Source organism: Microcaecilia unicolor, chromosome 11, assembly GCF_901765095.1.
Source record: "Microcaecilia unicolor chromosome 11, aMicUni1.1, whole genome shotgun sequence".
NCBI classification, from domain to species: domain Eukaryota; kingdom Metazoa; phylum Chordata; class Amphibia; order Gymnophiona; family Siphonopidae; genus Microcaecilia; species Microcaecilia unicolor.
The window spans coordinates 172,001,302-172,022,254 of NC_044041.1; the positions used below are offsets into that span (position 1 = coordinate 172,001,302).

General features: G+C 46.4%; 2 protein-coding genes across 5 annotated transcripts in view; both read right to left on the reverse strand.

Moving 5' to 3' along the window:
• Positions 1–11,737, reverse strand: part of LOC115481201 (cytochrome P450 2G1-like) — a 73,462-nt gene extending 61,725 nt beyond the window's left edge. The window contains exons 1-2 of the mRNA XM_030220285.1: positions 11,445–11,737; positions 309–471 (exon numbers count right to left, since the gene is read on the reverse strand). Of these exons, the coding sequence (XP_030076145.1) occupies positions 309–471; positions 11,445–11,645 (364 nt within the window). The 5' untranslated portion in view covers positions 11,646–11,737. The remainder of the gene's footprint in view (positions 1–308; positions 472–11,444) is intronic.
• A 7,048-nt stretch (positions 11,738–18,785) lies between these two features.
• LOC115479452 (cytochrome P450 2C42-like) overlaps positions 18,786–20,953 on the reverse strand; it is a 44,636-nt gene continuing 42,468 nt past the window's right edge. For all 4 annotated transcript variants that reach the window (XM_030217361.1, XM_030217359.1, XM_030217358.1 and 1 more), the window contains one exon: positions 18,786–18,967. In XM_030217361.1, coding sequence (XP_030073221.1) covers positions 18,786–18,967 — 182 coding nt within the window. The remainder of the gene's footprint in view (positions 18,968–20,953) is intronic.

Genomic DNA, 20,953 nt, shown 5'->3' on the forward strand with positions numbered 1-20,953 from the left:
ACCCAGATACACTAACCGCCATTACCACATCCTCCAACGACGAGTTCCAGAGCTTAACAGTTCTTTGAGTGAAAAATTTCCTCCTATTTGTTTTAAAAGTATTTCAAATGCAATTTCATTAAATGTACCCTGGTCTCTGTACTTTTTGAATGACAGAAAAATCGATTCACCTCCACCCATTCCACTCCACTCAGGATTTTGTAGGCATGTTGTTTCTAATGAATGCACATCCCTATTTTGCAGGCTGATGCTTGCGCTCTTGTGACCACTCCCCAGAAATTCAATGTCCATAAGATCTTGTGACCTACCATGACCATTGCTGGTCCTCTCAGCCAATGGCAGGTAACCTCGGCCACTGAACTCCTCCCCTTGATTCACCAGGGCTTCCTTTACTGCCTTGTAGCCACACAATATCACGACTGGACGGAAGGACAAATACACAGTGAAGACAGGGCCATATGTATCTCTCAACTGTGAAAACACAATGTCAGGCAGAGAAGCAAGAGTTTATTTATTTATTGGGATTTATTACCCACCTATCCAAGGTGGTGTACAACAAGTATAGTTTAACATAAAACTTACAATTTTGTTAACAGCATAACAATAGTAAAATGGTCAAATATAAACGCAGGTACAGTCAATGAAGTAAACATGGAAACAGCAAACTGAAACCTAGTAGTGGGACTAACACAATAGAATATCAGAAATGTACATATTTAACAGTATCATAGTACAACTGTTTATCAGAAATATGATAAATGCCTGTACAACACAAATGATACCATAATAGATAGCAAGAAGAACATTCGAATATGGGGCTCCTTATACATAACTGTGCTTCAGATTAGCGGCACTCTAAATGCGAGAAAGCCCATGGGAATCGAATGGGCTTCTTCGCATTCAGCAAACTACTAATCAGTAGCACAACTTTGTACAAGGAGCCCATGATATGATGTCAACATAATACCAATCAAAAAACACAGCACAAAGGGCCTTTAAAAACAAAAGGGACACAATACTTATATTGAAAACCTTTTAATGATCAAATTTGATTGAAGGGAGACCCAACACGGGTCGTGTTTCGGTGCTACCGCACCTGCGTCAGGGGTCTACATAAAACACAATATAATAAACATTCAAAATATTTAAAAAATACTGACATAGTCAACTTGATATATACATATAGATACAAGCATATGTATAAAAATATAACTATTAAGGAACCAAAGAAATTTTTTAAAAATATATAATTCTTTAAAAAAAAAAAAAAAAAAAAAATATATATATATATATATATATATATATATATATATATACAAGCCTATAAAATTTAGATGCACTCATCAAATCATAATGCAATATTATGCATAAAAACGTGTGTATATAATCATGCATTCAAATATGAAATTTAATTACACATTATAAATAATAATTCACAATATAATATCTGAAAAATAGTTAAACAATGAATTGATAATTAAAAGATTTTCAATATAAATATTGTGTCCCTTTTGTTTTTAAAGGCGCTTTGTGCTGTGTTTTTTTGCTTGGACTTTGCTTGTGCTTAGTTCCCTCTCTTTGTTACAGCATAATACCAATGAAATAACTAATAGGCAGTACTTGAACATAGTAGATGACGGCAGAAAAAGACCTGCACGGCCCATCCAGTCTGCCCAACAAGACAAACTCATATGTGGTATTTTTTATTTGTACTGTCCTCTTCAGGGCACAGACCATATAAGTCTGGCCAGCACTATCCCCGCCTCCCAACCACCAGCCCCGCCTCCCACCACCAGCTCTGGCACAAACAACACAAACACAAACAGCACAAATATGAGGCTGTTTGTACAATGCAATGAGCAGCAGAAGAGAGGGTCAATTATATACAACAAAACAAATGCAAAAACAAAAGGGCCATTCAAACATGGGATAGTCAAGATTCCTTTATTACTAGACCCGACATGGGCTGTGTTTCAGCATTAACCCCAGGATTCTATATAGCGAGACTTAAGGTGCACGCAGAAATCCAGTTGTATTCTGGATTTGCGCACACAACTTAATTAGTTAGCAAGCCAATCAGTGCTTACCTAAACTTAAGAAAATAAGAACAAAAAAAACCAAAAAAACGTTGCTTGATTTTACTAGGGGGTGGCCTCTTTAGAACTTTCTGGCTCTTATACTATCATCTAAAAACTGCAGAGTGCTCTACTTTTCCTGTGTATTTTTTTCTTTTCTTTGCTCTGAAGCTGTGATCCCTGGGCTTGGGGGCAGGGCTGCTTGAAGTAGTTCTCTGGTGTACCTAAACAGATAGATACCAGTGGGGACTAAGCACCACATGCTTGTTTTCAATCCCTTTCCTAATGATACCCAACATTCTATTTGCTTTCCTAGCCGAAGCAGCACATTGAGCAGAAGTTTTCAACGTATCATCAATGATGACACCTAGATCCCTTTCTTGGTCCGTGACTCCCAACGCTGAACCTTGCATGACATAGTTATAGTTTGGGTTCCTCTTTCCCACATGCATCACTTTGCACTTGTTCACATTAAACATCATCTGCCATTTAGATGCCCAGCCTCCCAGTCTCGTAAGGTCCTCTTGTAGTTTTTCACAATCTTCCTGTGATTTGACGACTTTGAATAACTTTGTGTCATCGGCAAATTTGATTACCTCACTAGTTACCCCCATCAATAGGGCATTTATGAATATGTTAAAAAGCAGAGGTCCCAGCACAGATCCCTGAGGGACCCCACTAACTACCTTTCTCCATTGTGAATATTGACCTTTTAATCCCTACTCTCTGTTTCCTATCTTTCAACCAGTTTTTAATCTACAGTAAGACACTACCTCCGATCCCATGTCCCTCTAATTTCCTCTGGAGTCTTTCATGAGGGACTTTATCAAACGCCTCCTGAAGATCTAGATACACAATATCAACCGGCTCACCTTTGTCCACATGTTTGTTTATTCCTTCAAAGAAATGCAGCAAATTGGTGAGACAAGACTTCCCTTCACTAAATCCATGTTGACTTTGTCCAATTAGTCTATGCTTTTGAATGTGCTCTGTAATTTTGTTCTTGATAATAGTCTCTACCATTTTGCCCGGCACCGACGTCAGACTCACCGGTCTATAATTTCCCAGATCTCCTCTGGAACCTTTTTAAAATAGCGACGTTACATTGGCCATCCTTCAATCTTCCGGTACCATGCTCGATTTTAAGGATTAAGTACAAATCAATAACAGTAGCTCTGCCAGCTCATTTTTTAGTTCTATCAGTACCCTGGGGTGAATACCATCCGGTCCAGATTTGCTACTCTTCAGTTTGCAGAACTGCTCCATTACGTATTCCAGGTTTACAGATATTTCATTAAGTTTTTCGAATTTTTCAGCTTCGAATATCCTGTCCGGTCTTCTCATTTTATCATAGCTTCCTTTTTTAAAGTTAAACGCTAACATATTTGACTTCCTGTGTTTACCTTTTTGAAAGCAAATTTCAAAGTTGATCATGTTATGATCACTGTTGTCAAGCAGCCCCTGGACCGTTACCTCACGTACCAGATCATGCGCTCCACAAATGACTAAGTCTAGAATTTTTCCTTCTCTCGTCAGCTCCTGTACCAGCTGCTCCATAAAGCTGTCCTTTATTTCATCAAGGAAGTTTATCTCCCTAGCTTGCCCTGATGTTACATTAACCCAGTCTATATAGGGGTAATTAAAATCACCCATTATTATTGCATTGCCTATTTTATTTGCCTCACTAATTTCCTTTAAAATGACTGCGTCCGTCTGCTCATCCTGGTCAGGCGGTCGGTAGTACACACCTATAACCGTCCTTTTCCCCTTAACATTTGGAATCTCGATCCACAATGATTCCAAGAGATCTTTTGTTTCCCACAGAATTTCCAATCCATTTGACCCAAGGCTCTCGTTAACATACAGTGCTACTCTTCCCCCAATCCGGTCCACCCTATCACTATGATATAATTTGTACCCCGGTATGACAGTGTCCCACTGGTTATCCTCCTTCCACCAGGTCTCAGAGATGCCTTTTTTGTCTAACTCTTCATTCAGTGCAATATATTCCAATTCTCCCATCTTATGTCTAAGGCTCCTAGCATTTGCATATAGGCACTTCAAACTAGGCTTGTTATTCCTTATTACAGCATGTTGTTCACTTGTCAGTACTAATGTGCTATTTTTTGCCTGATTTTTATTATTTTTATTTATGGACATTGAATCTACTACAGTCTCTTTTTCATACTCACTATCAATAAACCCTGGATATCCTTGCAAGATACCTTATTCCAAACCATACTCTCCTGTGCGACTGTCGGCCTTCTCCCCGTTCCTAGTTTAAAAGCTGCTCTATCTCTTTTTTAAATGTTGATGCCAGCAGCCCGGTCCCATCCCAGTTAAGGTGGAGCCCATCCTTTCTGAATAGGTTTCCTTTTCCCCAGAATGTCGCCCAGTTCCTAACAAATCTAAAACCCTCATCCTTGCACCATTGGCACTAATTAGATTTAATTGGAATGTATGTGTGTAAATTTAGATGCAGATTCCATGCCTACGTTTATTGCATGAGTTCAAAAACAGGGTGCAGAAATGGGAGGGTCATGGGCAGAATGTGGGTGCTCCTAAAATGAACACACATAGGTATAGAATAAGGGGGAAACACACCTAATTTAAGTGCAAAAATGTGTACCACATTTCAGTTGGTGCAAATGGCTGATCTAAAATTAGGCTTGATTCCTGGGTGTAAACGCTATTCTATAAACTGTGGTTAATGTTAGCACTTTTTTGGCACCATGTATAGAATTCACCCCTCTATGTCTCTTCCTTCTCCCTCCTTCCTCTTACGAAACTTTCTCTCTCCTCCCTACTTCTCCCCCAGGGGCTGTCTCTCTCATCTTCCTGCCATAAGCATTCTCTTTCTCCCTCTCTTTCTCTCTCTCTCTCCCCCCCCCCCCCCCCCCCGTCTAGCACGTTCATGTATCTTCCTTGAATCCACTGTGCTCTAACATCCAATCATCTCTATCCCTTTCCTCCTCCCCCCCCCTTGTGGTCCAGCATCTCCCTGCTCTCTCTGCTCTCTCTTCTCCCTCCATCCAGCATCTTCATCTCTCTCTCTCTCTCTCTCTCTTTCTATCCAGCATCTCCATCTTTCTCACCCCTTCTCTAATTCTCTGTCTCCTTAAGCCACTTTGTATAGCCAAGCCACAGCAGCAAGAGCAACGACACTAAGAGAAATGATAAGGTGCATCGCTGAGACCTTCAACCCTTGTGCTCTTCAAAGCTGTTCTACCATTCCACCCCCATGGTTACAGGTGTATATCAGATGGAAAGGAAGGCCAGCAAAGCCTTTAACAGCACAGGGTCTGGAAGTCTTTGCAGCATGCCTTATCAGTTCTCTCAGTATTCAGCCATGACAGGGAGGGACCTGTGAGGGAAGATGCTGGATTGGAGTGAGGGGAGAAAAGGAAAAGAAGAAAGAAAGAAAATGCCACAGTGGCAATAGCAGTAGCAGGGCAATGGTATCCATTCTGATGCCTATGCACTGCAGTGTTTGAGGGTCATTGCCCCAGCTCCCCAAACTATCAGACTGGAAATGGTATGATTAGAAACGTATTTGGAATTTACATTTGCTGTCTTATATTTCACACTGTATGATGTGATAAGGTTAGTAACTGTGGACCCAAAGAGAAGCAGCTAATCCCCGTACTACAGTCCCCAGAATCCCTTGCGAGAAGGAAAAAGAGTAGTCCTAAAAAGGCGGAAGGGATTTCTAACACCAGCAGGGGAAGAAGTAGCTCAGTGCAAGGTGGGCCAGTTACTCCCTTCCCCACTAGAGGGAGAAGAAGAGAAGAAGCCCAGTTCCCGTGGCTGCGAAAGCAGTATATAATTCCCCCCAGCTGTGAGACGGGAGGGACAGGTTTCCTGAAAGCTCCCAGCCACCAGGAGGGAGAGGAGATTTACTCAGAGAAGGAATCCATGGAGTAAGTGGATGAGGGAAAGGACCAGCCTCTAGAACTTCTCTGCCTAGAAGAGCAAGCTACCATGGATTGGGAGAATATAAATGCAGACCTTTCCAGCACATAAATGCATTGTGGGAGGCCACAGAGAGGTTGTGCTGTGAAGTGGGAGATGAACTTCCAGCCCTTCTTGCTGCAGGGCACCTGAAGTGCAAAGAAGAAAGAAAGGTGAATTAATTATTGTTTTTCTTTTGAAGAGAATTTCTGGGAGAGATTGTTTGAACTGTTTGAGATGCAGAGAAAAAGGGGGCCGAACCATTAATAAGCCCTTCTTAGGGGGGAAAGGTCCCTCTTGGAAAGGAGAGGGAACCCCCACCTGGCCTTTTTGGGGAGCACTGGAACTGAATTTTGGCTGTGCTTTTTAAACTGAGCCAGAGTTTTGGGAACCAAATTTTGATTGTGCTGTTTGAACTGAGTTTGAATTGACTAATTCTCTCAGCTCCAACCCTTGTGGTCTCTTCGCCACCCTTAACTCCCTCCTCAAATTGCCCTCCGCTCCCACCCCCCCTCACTCTCTCCTCAATCACTGGCTGACTACTTCCACAACAAGGTGCAAAAGATCAACCTTGAGTTCACCACCAAGCCACCTCCTCCTCTTCACCCTTCAACCCACTCCCTCAACCAACCAACCCAGGCCTCCTTCTCCTCTTTTCCTGACATCACTGATGAGGAAACCACCCACCTTCTTTCCTCCTCGAAATGCACCACTTGTTCCTCTGATCTCATCCCCACCAACTTACTTAACACCACATCTCCTCCTGTCACCCCCCCCCCCCCCATCTGCCATATCTTCAACCTCTCTCTCTCCACTGCAACTGTCCCTGACACCTTCAAGCACGCCGTAGTCACACCACTCCTCAAAAAAACATCACTAGACCCTACCTGTCCCTCTAACTACCGCCCCATCTCCCTCCTACCCTTCCTCTCCAAGATACTTGAGTGCGCCGTTCACAGCCGCTGCCTCGATTTTCTCTCCTCTCATGCCATCCTTGATCTGCTTCAATCCGGTTTTCGCCCTCTACACTCGACAGAAACGGCACTCTCTAAAGTCTGTAATGACCTGTTCCTTGCCAAATCCAAAGGTCATTACTCCATCCTCATCTTCCTCGACCTATCTGCCGCTTTTGACACTGTTAATCATGATTTACTTCTTGCCACACTGTCCTCTTTTGGATTTCAGGGCTCTGTCCTCTCCTGGTTCTCCTCTTATCTCTCCCATCATACCTTCAGAGTACATTCTCATGGATCTTCCTCCACCCCCATCCCGCTCTCTGTTGGAGTTCCCCAGGGATCTGTCCTTGGACCCCTTTTTTTTTCAATCTACACCTCTTCCCTGGGCTCACTGATCTCATCTCATGGTTTCCAATATCATCTTTATGCTGACGACACCCAGCTTTATCTCTCCATACCAGACATCACTGTGGAAACCCAAGCCAAAGTATCGGCCTGCTTATCTGACATTGCTGCCTGGACGTCCAACCGCCTCCTGAAACTGAACATGGCCAAGACCAAGCTTATCGTCTTTCCACCTAAACCCACTTCTCCTCTTCTCCCACTCTCTATCTCAGTTGATAATACCCTCATCCTCCCCATCTCATCTGCCCGCAACCTCGGTGTCATCTTCGACTCCTCCCTCTCCTTCTCTGCGCATATCCAGCAGATAGCCAAGACCTGTCACTTCTTTTTCTTTAACATCAGCAAAATTCGCCCTTTCCTCTTCGAGCACACCACCCGAACTCTCATCCACTCTCTCATTACCTCTCGCCTTGACTACTGCAACCTACTCCTCACTGGCCTCCCATTTAACCATCTATCCCCCCTTCAATCCGTTCAGAACTCTGCTGCACGTCTTATATTCCGCCTAGACCGATATACTCATATCACCCCTCTCCTCAAGTCACTTCACTGGCTTCCGATCAGATACCGCATACAGTTCAAGCTTCTTCTTCTTACCTTCAAATGCACTCAGTCTGCAGCCCCTCATTACCTCTCTACCCTCATCTCTCCTTACGTTCCCACCCGAAACCTCCGCTCACAGGACAAATCCCTCCTCTCAGTACCCTTCTCCACCACCGCCAACTCCAGGCTCCGCCCTTTCTGCCTCGCCTCACCCTATGCTTGGAATAAACTTCCTGAGCCCTTGAGCTAAGCCCCCTCCCTACCCATCTTCAAATCCTTGCTCAAAGCCCACCTCTTCAATGTTGCCATCAGCACCTAACCTTTATACCTATTCATGAAATCTAGACTGTCCCAATTTGACTGCCCTATTTGACTGACTGTACATTTGTCCTTTAGATTGTAAGCTCCTTGAGTAGGGACTGTCCTTCTATGTTAAACTGTACAGCGCTGCGTAACCCTAGTAGTGCTTTAGAAATGTTAAGTAGTAGTAGTAGTAGAGTTGAGCCTGAGTTTTGGAGAATGAATTTGGATTGTGCTTTGTGGAACTGAGCTTGAATTAAAACTTTTTAAACTGAGTTTTAATTAAAGTGTTGAACTGCACCGGAACCCTGTGCGGTGAACAGGACATTCGGTTACAACCCGAAGCGGAAGTGGCAGACCCTTTTACAATGAGAAAAACGTATCTCTATTTCTATTTCTGAGGTGTTGCAGAGTGAGGATTATTGGGGTTTCAATTTAATTTTTGTCTGCATATTTCTAGTTTGTGGTAATTTGTTCAGTGCATGGTAAGAGTCTATTTGTGTTCAGTGTGTGTGACCAAGGCCAAGTATTCTGTCAGGAACTTCTAAGTAGACATCTGTAATAATCTGTCTTGTTCACTTTAAACGGGTGGTTTAATGGTATTCCAGAGCCCATTGCAATTTACAGTGCTGAGTTTTCTGGTTGATTCCTTGTGTGAGATCTAGTCCTGAGTGATTTTTGTAGGGCTTTGAATTCTTTCATAATATGCATCTTACTGGAGAGAATTTATGTTGATGTTACTGAAATGAAACCAGAATCAGTCAGTTTTTGTTTGTTTGGTGGGTTTTATGGAGAAATCTAGCTCTGCTCTGCACCCATTGTTGATTGAGGGAGACTTTGGATGCAGATTATATGATTATAGTTAACACCCTAATGGTCCTATGTGCAGGGTCAGAGGTGAATATATATTTTTTTATATTAGTGTCACAGAAGTCAGGAATAGTGAGCCCTTGGGCCACTGCTGATGACCGGAAGCAGCAGGCGAACCACTCAAACAAGGATCGAGGCTGAAAACAGGCGGGACTGGTACACTGGTACAAGCAGGACTGGAATTGAAACTGAAGTCGGACAGAGCTGGAACAGCAGGAATGGAACAAACAGGACTGGAGCTGACGCTGAAAGCAGGCAGGGCTGGAACAGCAGGACCCGAACAAGTAGGATGGGAGCTGAAGCTGGAGGCAGGCAGGGCTGGAACAGCAGGGCTTGAACAAGCAGGACTGGAGCTGGAGCTGAAGGCAGGCTGGGATGGAACAAAGAAGACTGGAGCAAGCAGGACTGGAACTGACACTGAAGGCTTGCAGGGCTGGAACTGAATGTAGCTTGAAGCTGAAGACAGACAGGGCTGGAACAAGCAAAGCTGGAACTGAAGCTGAAGACTTACAGGCAGTGGCGTTCCTGGCCTGGATGGCACCCGGGGCGGAGTGCTGATGCACCCCCCCCCCCCACGGGTGCAGCGCCCTCCCCCCGCTAAATTACACCTTCCCCCCCTCCGGCGAAATGACACCCCCCCGGGTGCATGCCGCTGGGGGGGGGGGGGGGTGCCGCGGTGTGCGCCTGCTCCGAGTTCGCTAAACTTTGCTGCAGCTCCCTTTGCCCCAGAACAGGAAGTAACCTGTTCCGGGGCAGAGGGAGCTGCAGCGAACGAGCGATGAAGTTTAGCGAACTTGGAGCAGGTGCGCGCCGCGGCACCCCCCCAGCGGCGTGCACCCGGGGCGGACCGCCCCCCCCTTGGTACGCCACTCCTTAAAGGACCGGAACTGAAGTTGAAAGCAGGCAGGGTTGGAACAAACAGGACTGGAACTGAAGCTGAAGGCTTACAGGACTGGAACAAGCAGGGTTGAGACTAAAGTTGAAGACTGGCAGGACAGAAAGGAGCAGGGCTGGAACTGCAGCAAACACACACAGACGAAAACTCATCTGAAGATGTCTGTTGCAAAGGCAAAGCCTGAAAGTTCTCAGGTGCTTTATAAAGGCATTTAGTGATGATGTCACAAGTAAGAATGAAGCTTGGCTGTCAGAACACCAAAATGAGGCTTGGCTTCAGGAACACCAAAACAAGGCTGGAATGCTGGAACATCAGAACATGACTGGAATGATCTCTGCAACATGACTGGGAAACAGGGAGGAAGCAGTCCACAACAACCACAGGGCCTGGTCACTGGAAGGAGAGGTGACCCAGGGCATGACCACAACAGTGAGTCCTAGGCTCCATAATTTACTGCTGCAGTATTTGCAGTAAAAGCAAAGTTTTCTATTATACAGCCTGGGATATAAATTGCATTCTTTTTTTTCTTTCTTGGAGCAACCCTTGGCCAGTGTTCTGAGTGACAACATCATCTCTTATACCCTCTTAACATGAACTCTGAGGGAACCCTTCCTGTTGGGTGTCTTGGGGAGGAGGGAGGACACCATTTTATTTCTTGTCTCAGGCAGCAGATTGCTTTAAAATATCCTGATAGAGGAGGTCAGGGCCGCCGAGAGACTAGTCCAGGCCTGGGGCAAGGCTGCCCCACCTTCGTCCCCCCTTTGCTCCCCCCCCCCCCCCGCCGCGGCAGTCCGCGGTCTCACCTGCCTGCCCCCACGGCTCCGGGCCCCCTTCATTCAAAGCGGCAGTCGCAGATCGCGCCTCTTCTGGCCTTCCCTCCCTGTGTCCCGTCCTCGTCTGATGTAACTTCCGGTTTCCGCGAGGGCGGGACACAGGGAGGGAAGGCCAGAAGAGACGCGATCTGCGACTGCCGCTTTGAATGAAGGGGGCCCGGAGCCGAGGAGGCAGGCAGGTGAGACCGGGGACTGCAGCGCCGGCAGCCTAACACCGGCGCTGGGCCCCCCTTGGAGGCCCGGGCCCTGGGAATTTTGCCTCCCCTGCTCCCACCCCCTCTCGGCAGCCCTGGAGGAGCTGCATGGCTGAAGGTTTGTTTAGGGAGTCAGAATTAGGGTTACCATTTGGCTCCAGAAAAAGGAGGACGGATTGAGCCAGCCGGGTTTTACTTCCATTGCTTAAGCAATGGAAGTAAAACCCGGCTGGCTCAATCCGTCCTCCTTTTTCTGGAGCCATATGGTAACCCTCAGTTGTCCCTGAAGAGGTGGATACAAAAGGAACTTAATGTCACTGTGCTGCGCATAGACTTAATCGACATCTTAAAGCCCTCTGTCAGAGACAAGACTATTACAAGTTTTACAGCGCAGGAGGGGAGCTAAGAGACAGCAGCCTTACCTTAAGCAGGGACCTGAACATGTCTTTGGCATTCAGCTGCAGAAGGTTTCCTATTAGTGGAAGTGGAGTGGGTCCAGGGGGAAGCCTTCCTTTTAGTCCTTTTTTTTTCCAAGCCAGAAGGCATGTCACACATGCAATACAGAAAGCCAGGACCAGAACAGTTGCTTTGTCAAGAGTCATTCTGTAAACAGATGGCCACATTTCCTCAAGTTCACTGACTGCAGAAATCAGCAGTGACCAGCCTCTGCTGAAGAGTTTTCTGTAAGCACAAGCCTTTTGCACAGCTTTGACTGTTCGAGAAGATATTGGATCAAGTCCTGGTGCTTAATGCTTAATCATGTCACACACTACTGAAGACCTGCCAAGTTACAAAGTTCAGGGAGGGAGATGTTTTTGGCTAGGCGTCATTCCGGCATGCACTTCATATTATGTTTGTAGGCCTTGCTTCTAACCAGTGAAATCAGCAATGCAGATGCCAGAATGCATCAGGGTAAAGTTATAAAAAATCCAGGACCGGCCCAAAATCTTTCTCCTCAAAATGGGTGACTTGAAACCTTGCTAAACATCAACACCTCTGCTTAGAAATCTTTGTACATATAAAGTCATAGGGCCTGATATTCAAAACTATTTAACTGGTCAGGAACGGCTCCTGGTCAGTTAAATAGTGTTTTAGCACCTAACTGCAGATATTCAGTGGGAGATAGCCAATTATCTCCTGCTGAATATCTGCAGTTAGCAGCTAGCTGCTATCCAGCTATATCACGCAACATAGGCACAGATATTCACTGCCAAACTGGCTACGTTTAGCCATTGAAATAGGCCAAAAAAAATAGCAGTTCTCACTAGAAATCAAAATGGAAGGTGGTGGAGTACTCACAGTCAGTGGCGTTCCTGAAGGGGCTGGCACCCGGGGCGGATCGCAGATGCGCCCCGCCCCCCGGGTGCAGCGCCCCCCGATGCAGCGCGGACCCCCCCCCCCCGGTGAAAGGACACCCCCGCGAAGGAACCCCCCCCCCGCCGGGTGCACGCCGCTGGGGGGATGCCGCGCGCGCCTGTCCTCCGTTGTTCCATGCTTCTTCTCTGCCCCGGAACAGGAAGTAACCTGTTCCGGGGCAGAGAAGAAGCATGGAACAACGGAGGACAGGCGCGCACGGCACCCCCCCAGCGGCGTGCACCCAGGGCGGACCGCACCCCCCCCCCTAGGAACGCCAATGCTCACAGTGCAATTTAACCTCTAAATCTTATACCAATATAACTCATCTATAGTAAGAGGGCACTCATATACACATAGAGGAAAAAACCTCAGTCGACCCCTGCCATTGACAGTTGAATTGGCAAGGGTCAACCTAGGATTTTTCCTCCATGTATCTATAAGATGAGAGTTCTCTTACTATAGATGAGTTACGTTGGTGTGAGATTTAGAGGTTAAATTGCACATAAATAGCAGGCCAATGCTCACAGTGCAATTTAACCTCTAAATCTTATACCAATATAACTCATCTATAGTAAGAGGGCACTCATATACACATAGAGGAAAAAACCTCAGTCTACTCCTGCCATTGACAGTTGAATTGGCAAGGGTCAACCTAGGATTTTTCCTCCATGTATCTATAAGATGAGAGTTCTCTTACTATAGATGAGTTACGTTGGTGTGAGATTTAGAGGTTAAATTGCACATAAATAGCAGGCCCAATCTTTAACCACTAAGCACTTAACCAGTTAGTGCTGAATGTCGGCTTAAGTGGTTAAGTTGCTCAGATTCAATGCCGGTCACCGGAAACGCTGGTGGTGGACAGCAAAAGCACTGCCTGCTGCATATTGGGGGGATTATGTGCAGCAGAAGCATCGCAAGCCAGAATCACACCCTGTGCGACACACCCTTATCACCTCTGCCTTGCCCACTGTGTGGAGCCACTGCAGGGGAGTCAGTGGCCTAGTGGTTCGAGCACCAGTCTTGTAATCCAGAGGTGGCCAGTTCAAATCCCACTGCTGCTGCTCCTTGTGATCTTGGGCAAGTCACTTAACCCTCCATTTCCTCAGGTACAAACTTAAATTGTGAGCCCTCAAAGCTCTCACAACGGCCCTGGTGCACAGTAACACTTTTTTGTAATGCCTCAAACTATAAAGTCCAAGTAATATAATTTGGTTATTAATTTTGCTGTGATGCTAAAAAGTCAAGATAAAAACAACTCCCTTGATATTTAAAGATTGTGGTTAGCACCGACTTCAAATGATGACTGCGGCACTTAAAATGTATATTCAAATATTCATCTCTGGACCATACCCAGATATAAGTTCTGAACATCCAGATGTAATGTGGCCACTGCAAGTTATCCACTGTTATTCAGCCTGAATAACTATCCAGACAAGTTGGGGACAGTTATTTTGCTGCACTTTATCAGTACCCAGATAACTTCTGGCTCTGTCTGAGCTCCTCAACTTGACCATCTCAGCACTGCTCAAATAGTGCTGAAGCAGTTGGACATTATTTTCAGCAGTAGTATCTGGAGTGGCCTAGTGGTTAGGGTGGTGGACTTTGGTCCTGAGGAACTGTTTGATTCCCACTTCAGGCACAAGCAACTCTTTGTGACTCTGGGCAAGTCACTTAACCCTCCATTGCCACATTGAGCCTGCCATGAGTGGGAAAGTGTGGGGTACAAATGTAACAAAAAAAAAAAAATAATAATAATGCCACTGAAAATCACTGACTGGGATCTCATCTGACCAGCCCCTTACATGAACCCTTACTGCCTACAAAAAGAATGGCAGCAAATACTCAGTAAAATGTTTAATTGTTGTGTGCTAATTGTCATTAATACAGAAAATAGAAAAAGGCCATTTTTACGGCTGCAGTAAAAACGGCCTGAGCAGATGGGGAAAACTCATGTAAGGGTGAGCTATGGACACAGCAGCATGAGACGCCTTAATAAAATGTAATTTCATACTGACACAGGACCAGTCTTGTGGTAAGAGCTGTGGGACTGGTCCCGTGGCTGCAGGAGATAATGTTTTATTAAGGCATCTCCTGCTGCTGATGGAAGGGGAGGCAACTGCTGGTGTTGCGGCCCGCTTCATCGAGGTGTGTGAGATGTGGAGCTGTGGGCAGGGCAAAGCTATGGGCGGGCGGAAAATGGTGGCCCCCTCAGCAGCTCTGGGGCATTGATGCTTTGGGGTTCTGATTAGCCAAGTGAGAAGGGAGAAGAGAAAAAAAGTAGAGGCGGATGGGCGTAGGATGGGAAGCAAAGATAGGGGCCTGCAACAGGGGCGTATCTGGAATCTGGCGGTAGGGGGGGGGCCAGAGCCAGAGAGAGGGGGCACATTTTTGCCTCCCTCTCCCCCCCGCCGCCGCCGCCGTCAATCCTCCCCCGCTGCTTACCTTTGCTGGCGGGGGGCCCCAACCCCCGCCAGCCAAGGTCCGACCCAAAGTCTTCATATTTCGTCTTCCTCCGACTCCTCCGTGGCCATGCTGCAAGTAACGCTGCTGATTCGTTGAATCCAGTTCGGAGTCTGACGTCGCAGCACATTGTAGGCGCGGGGAGGGGGGCCAGGGCGAAATCTGCGGGGGCCCAGGCCCCTGTGGCCCCACGCAGATACGCCCCTGGCCTGCAAGATAGGAAGATGTTACAGGTGAGGTAGTAGGGGAATTGGAGGAAGAAGGGAAGAAATATTGGAGGGGGGAAAGAGTTGGAGAGAGAAGTATTGATGCTGCAGTAGAGATGGGGGTTTGGAGGAGAGAAAGTGGGGGAGTGGAGGAGTGGCCTAGTGGTTAGGGTGGTGGACTTTGTTCCTGAGGAACTGAGTTCAATTCCCGGTACAGGCAGCTCCTTGTGACTCTGGGCAAGTCACTTAACCCTCCATTGCTCCATGTAAGCCGCATTGAGCCTGCCATGAGTGGGAAAGTGCAGGGTACAAATGTAACAAAAAAAAAGAAAGGGAGGAGGTGCTTCATGAAATGAGGTTGGGAGGAATTTAGAAAGAGAGAAAGTATTTAGGATTGAAGAAGAGAGGGAAGAATGGAGAGAACAATTGAGAGAGCCATAGGGCCAGAAGGGGAACATGCTGGTGGTAGTTGGGAGAGGGAGAGAATAGGGATGTTTTCATTTGCAATAAATAAACAAAGTGTGTGAATTTACCATGGCTCTCCACCCTCCTCCCTCTGCTTTTGAAATTTGCCTCAGGCTCTCATCTCTGGGAAAATAAGCAGTGCCTGTGTCCTCATTCTTCGCACCTGTGCTGCACTATCCCAACAGCAAGATTTCAAATGGGAACTCCCCATGGACTTTCTTTCTCAAAACCTAACTGCAGCCCTGAGGTTACTTCTATGAGATCTCCAAGGTGTCCCTTTACTAAGCTAAAGCAAAATGTGTCTGTTGCTCACCCTTACATAAGTTTTTCCCACCTGCTAAGGCCGTTTTTACTGCAGCCATAAAAATGTCCTTTTTCTATTTTCTGTATTAATGGCAATTAGCACACAACAATTAAACATTTTACTGAGTATTTACTGCCATTCTTTTTGTAGGCAGTAAGGATTCATGTGGTATTCTGCGCTAATCATTTATTGCCTGATTCAATATATTGCTCCTAGAGATCCGCACCAAAATCCAGGTGTATTGTATAACAACGCACGAGCAATAATGAGCATTAAATGGCAATAATTAGAATTTACATGCCTAACTTGCTAAGTGTATGCTGTAAAGAATTGCACCTAAATTCTAAAGCATGCAGTTCAAAAGGGGCACGGCCATGGGTGGGGAAATGGGCGTTTCATGGACATTCCCAAATTTATATGCATTGTTATAGAATACGGTCCAGTCCGTATAAATCTAGGTGCCGGGATTTATGCCACGTTTTCACTGGTATAAATAGAGCTGCGTAGTTTTAGGCACAGGGATATGAACCGAGCGTATTCTATATATCGCGCCTAAATCTTATAGAATACGCTTAGGCGGAAATGTGTTCCATGTGGATTTTTTAGGCGCCATATATAGAATCCTCCCCCCTTTAGTGTGTGGTAATGTAGCTGCGCTAACTGAGTAGTGCAGAAACCCCCATTCTCCGCATCCCTGACATGTCCCTTGAAAAAGTGTATATATGTTTGTAGCATGAGCTTAACACTTGTTAATTTGGCAGTTATTGCACGTCACCTGATCACATCCCGCAGTACACCATTTTACACTGAGTTAGGTGCACATTAGCATCTGATGAAGCTTAGTAAAAGGTCCGCTCTGGTCGGCCCAAGGCAAGATGCTGCCTGAGGCAGAGCTTGCAGGCTGGTGCCCCCCGGGCACAGATGCTGCTCCCCTGGGCGTTTTACTTGGTCACTTTCTACACTCGGCAGCGGCAGCAATTCCCATGCACTGCTGGCACCCACATCTTCCCTTTACTGTGGCTGCCTGAGCGAAACAGGAAGTTACTTCAGGTGGCTACAATAAAGGGAAGAGGTGGGTGCCTGCGGCGGCAGGGCAGCATAGGGGAATCGCTGCCAGGTTTGGAAAGTCACTGTGACCAGGTAAAATGCCACAAAGCCGCCCCGAGATGCCGTTCCTAAAGAGTGCCACCTGAGACTCTTGCCTGAGGTGGCCTAATGGCCCCTGGGTCCGCTAAATTAAGCAGGAGACCTCAAGTGTTTTTCACTTCCCCTATACCTAGAAGAGTGATTGGACCATCAGAAAAAGGCCGGATTTTCAGAAAGATTTCTGCTGCAAAGGGGTGTGACGCAACAGTGCCTTGCACATCTGAGACTCAGTCTTTTTATACTTTCCTTACAATGCACATTGCCTGCATTACTGAAAATTAGCTAAACCGGCCCAACATTAAAAAAAAAAAGATTCACTTTTCTTGATTTCCAGTTCTTTATTATGGAAAAAAAATCACACAAATAGTTGAAACAAAAATTCTGCCCAGGCAGGATGAGTCTTTGAAACTGGATGCTGTTCAGTTGGCTGATAGACTTGAAGAGATGGATATTGTAATCCTGAATGGATGGATGTCGAAGGCAATAAGAGAGGGATGCTCAGTGAATACTTGGATGGATATTGAGCTTTAGGGATAAGACAGATGCTGGTCTTTAAAAGGAGCATGAATTTCCAAAGGTTGGAAAGAGACAGTAACTTGTTTGATCTCTGAGCTCAAGATGCAGGGCTGTCCCTGCCTATAGGTGGACAAGGTGTTTGCCTAGGGCAAAATAATTTATAAGCTGATAGTGTGGTAGAACAGGGTCTGCTCCTTTCTCTCTTCCACTGTTCTGCCTCTATTCACCTCTTTCCGGACCACCTTGAAGTGCTTGAAAGTGGTGTACACAGCATGAGGCCTTTGCATGCAGGCACATGCTCAAGGTCTGCTGGGCCCTGCCCCCTTTGGCAAGATGTTTGTGCTGGAATGGGCAGGACACAGTAGTCCTTAAACATGCACCTGTGCCCAGAGGCCCCATGCTGAGCTTCAGGGAGGCATAGGCAGTGCTGGAGCAGCAGCAGAGGAGGGGAAGGAACAGGCCCTGTGATGGAAAAAGAAGATGTGGGAGAGATTCTGGATAGGGAGGGGTGGGAAGGAAAAAGGGAGATCCTGGATATTGGGGGAGGCTGGAAATGTGGAAGCTGGATATGTAGGGAAAGAGAAGAAGTAGCGATAAGATGCTCAACATGGGGAGAGGAGAGAAGGGGAGATACGATGTTGGACACCCTGGGGAAGTAGAAAGATTAAGGAGAGATGCTGGCCACCTGCAGGTGAAGGTAGAGCTAGGGAGACGAAGTGGAGATGTTGGTTATTTGGTGGGGAATTGAGGGAGGTAGAGGAGTGATGTCCACCTGAGGGAGTAGGGAGAGGAAGTGGAGATGTTCTACAATAAGGGGAGGAGGAGATGCTGTACTATGGAAGATGGGAGGGAAAGAAAGGGCAGATGCTTGACTACAGGAGGGTAGGATCTTGAATTGCACTTTGGAGAGGGTGTATGGCTGAAGGTTCGCCCAGGGCATCAGATATACTTGGGATGACCCTGCCAAAACAGAGGTTTCTGTCCTGCAAGGAGGGTTGTAAAGAATACCTATAAAGACAGAGGGCTGTTGATTGACCAATAAAGTCAGAGCATGTACCTTGTGCTGAATACTGAACCTGGCAGTTCTCCCAGTGACTGGAGTAAATGGATCACAATCAACATGAGAACAGAGATTGTAACTCTAGCAGGAAGTCATTGCTAACTTGGCTTAAATGCTACAATTACAAAGACAAAACAAATATGAATATGGACACACAAGTTTTGGGGGTAGAACACTTTCAGCCTAGCAGTCGCATTAATGTTTAATACAAGGCTCGATTTACCACCTTTCTTAAGAGAAAACCAAAGCATTAGCAAGGGAGGAGGCAGAGCTGGTATGGACGTGGCATATTCCCAAAACCACTAATTTCTGGACTCAGGTCAATTTCTTTTGGATCCACAGGGGACTTTAAGTTGAAATTCTGTAGGATGGTGGTAAGGAACAGGAAGATCTCCATGTGTGCCAGGCCCTCACCTAAGCAGACGCGTCTGCCTAAAAACAAGAGGAAAAGATCATAGATGAGTCTGAGATCAGAATCGTTGGATTGCTTCTTCTTTTTTTTGAACAAGAAGATACACACTGTGCTTCGAAGTGCTTATGGAGGACAGTATTCAGCTGTGCAAATATTTCTGAACATGAGAAAATTTACTTTGGCATTCCAGATAAGCACATTCAGAAGTAGTTATGTAGTTGGCCACTGTGCCAACTGTATAGCTCATTTATTTAAAAAATAAATCACCACTTATGTGGATATGTTTGGCCATTTACTACTACTTATCATTTCTTTAGTGCTTAATCACTAATGGGCTCATTTTCGAAAGAGAAGGGTGCCCATCTTTCGATACAATTCAGGAGATGGGCATCCTTCTCACAGGGTCGCCCAAATCGGCATAATCAAAAGCCGATTTTGGGCGCCCTCAACTGCTTTCCATTGCGGGGATGACCAAAGTTCCCGGGGGTGTGTTGGAAGCATAGTGAAGGTGGGATTGGGACGTGCTTAACTCATGGGCGTCCTCGGCCGATAATGGAAAAAAGAAGGGCGTCCCTGATGAACACTTGGCCAACTTTACTTGGTCCTTATTTTTTTACGACCAAGCCACAAAAATGTGCCCTAAATGACCAGATGACCACCGGAGGGAATCGAGGATGACCTCCTCCTACTCCCCGGGTGGTCACTAACCCCCTCCCACCCTAAAAATAAAACTTTAAAAATATTTTTCCAGCCTCAAATATCATACCCAGTTCAATGACAGCAATATGCAGGTCCCTGGAGCAGTTTTAGTGGGTACTGCAGTGCACTTCAGGCAGGCGGACCCAGGCCCATCCCCCCACCTGTTAAACTTGTGGTGGTAAATGTGAGCCCTCCAAAACCCACCACAAACCCACTGTACCCACATCTAGGTGCCCCCCTTCATCCCTAAGGGCTATGGTAGTGGTGTACAGTTGTGGGGAGTGGGTTTTGGGGGGCTCAGCACGTCTTATCTACCACGTGAACCGATACTCTCATATCACCCCTCTCCTCAAGTTGCTTCACTGGCTCCCGATCTGTTACCGTATACAGTTCAAGCTTCTCCTATTGACCTTCAAGTGCACTCAATCTGCAGCCCCCCATTACCTCTCTACCCTCCTCTCCCCATATGTTCCCACCCGTAACCTCCGCTCTCAGGACAAATCACTCCTATCTGTACCCTTCTCCACCACCGCTAACTCCAGACTCCGCCCCTTCTGCCTCGCATCACCTTATGCCTGGAACAGACTTCCCGAGCCCATACGCCATGCGCCCTCCCTGCCCATTTTCCTTACTCAAAGCCCATCTCTTCTCCCTTGCTTTTGGCACCTAACCACCTTCCCCATTCATGATACCTACACTGACTACATGGTTTGTAACCTTTAGATTGTAAGCTCTCCAGAGCAGGGACTGTCCTTCCCCATGTTTAAACTTGTACAGCGCTGCGTAACCCTGGCAGCGCTATAGAAATGCTAAGTAGTAGTAGTAGTAGTACAAGGTAAGGAAGCTATGCACCTGGGAGCTTTTTCTGAAGTCCACTGCAGTGCCCCCTAGGGTGCCTGGTTGGTGTCCTGACATGGGAGGGGGACCAGTGCACTACAAATGGTGGCTTCTCCCACAACCAAAGGGCTTGCATTTGGTCATTTTTGAGATGGGCATCCTCGGTTTCCATTATCGCCGAAAATTTGGGACGCCCAAATCTCCACATTTAGGTCGACCTTAGAGATGGTCGACCCGAGAGATGGCCGCCCATCTTGTTTCGATAATACAGGTTTCCTCGCCCCTTCGCGGGGACGCCCTCATGAAAACTTGGGTGCCCTGTTCGATTATGCCCCTCCACGGGGCCCTTTTACAGAGCTGTGTTAGGTGCTAACACAGCTTAAAATGACATGACATGGCACATACTCAGGCATCCTGTGATAACTGCCAAATTAGTACATACTAACCGTGGTTGATTCTGAGGATATTCA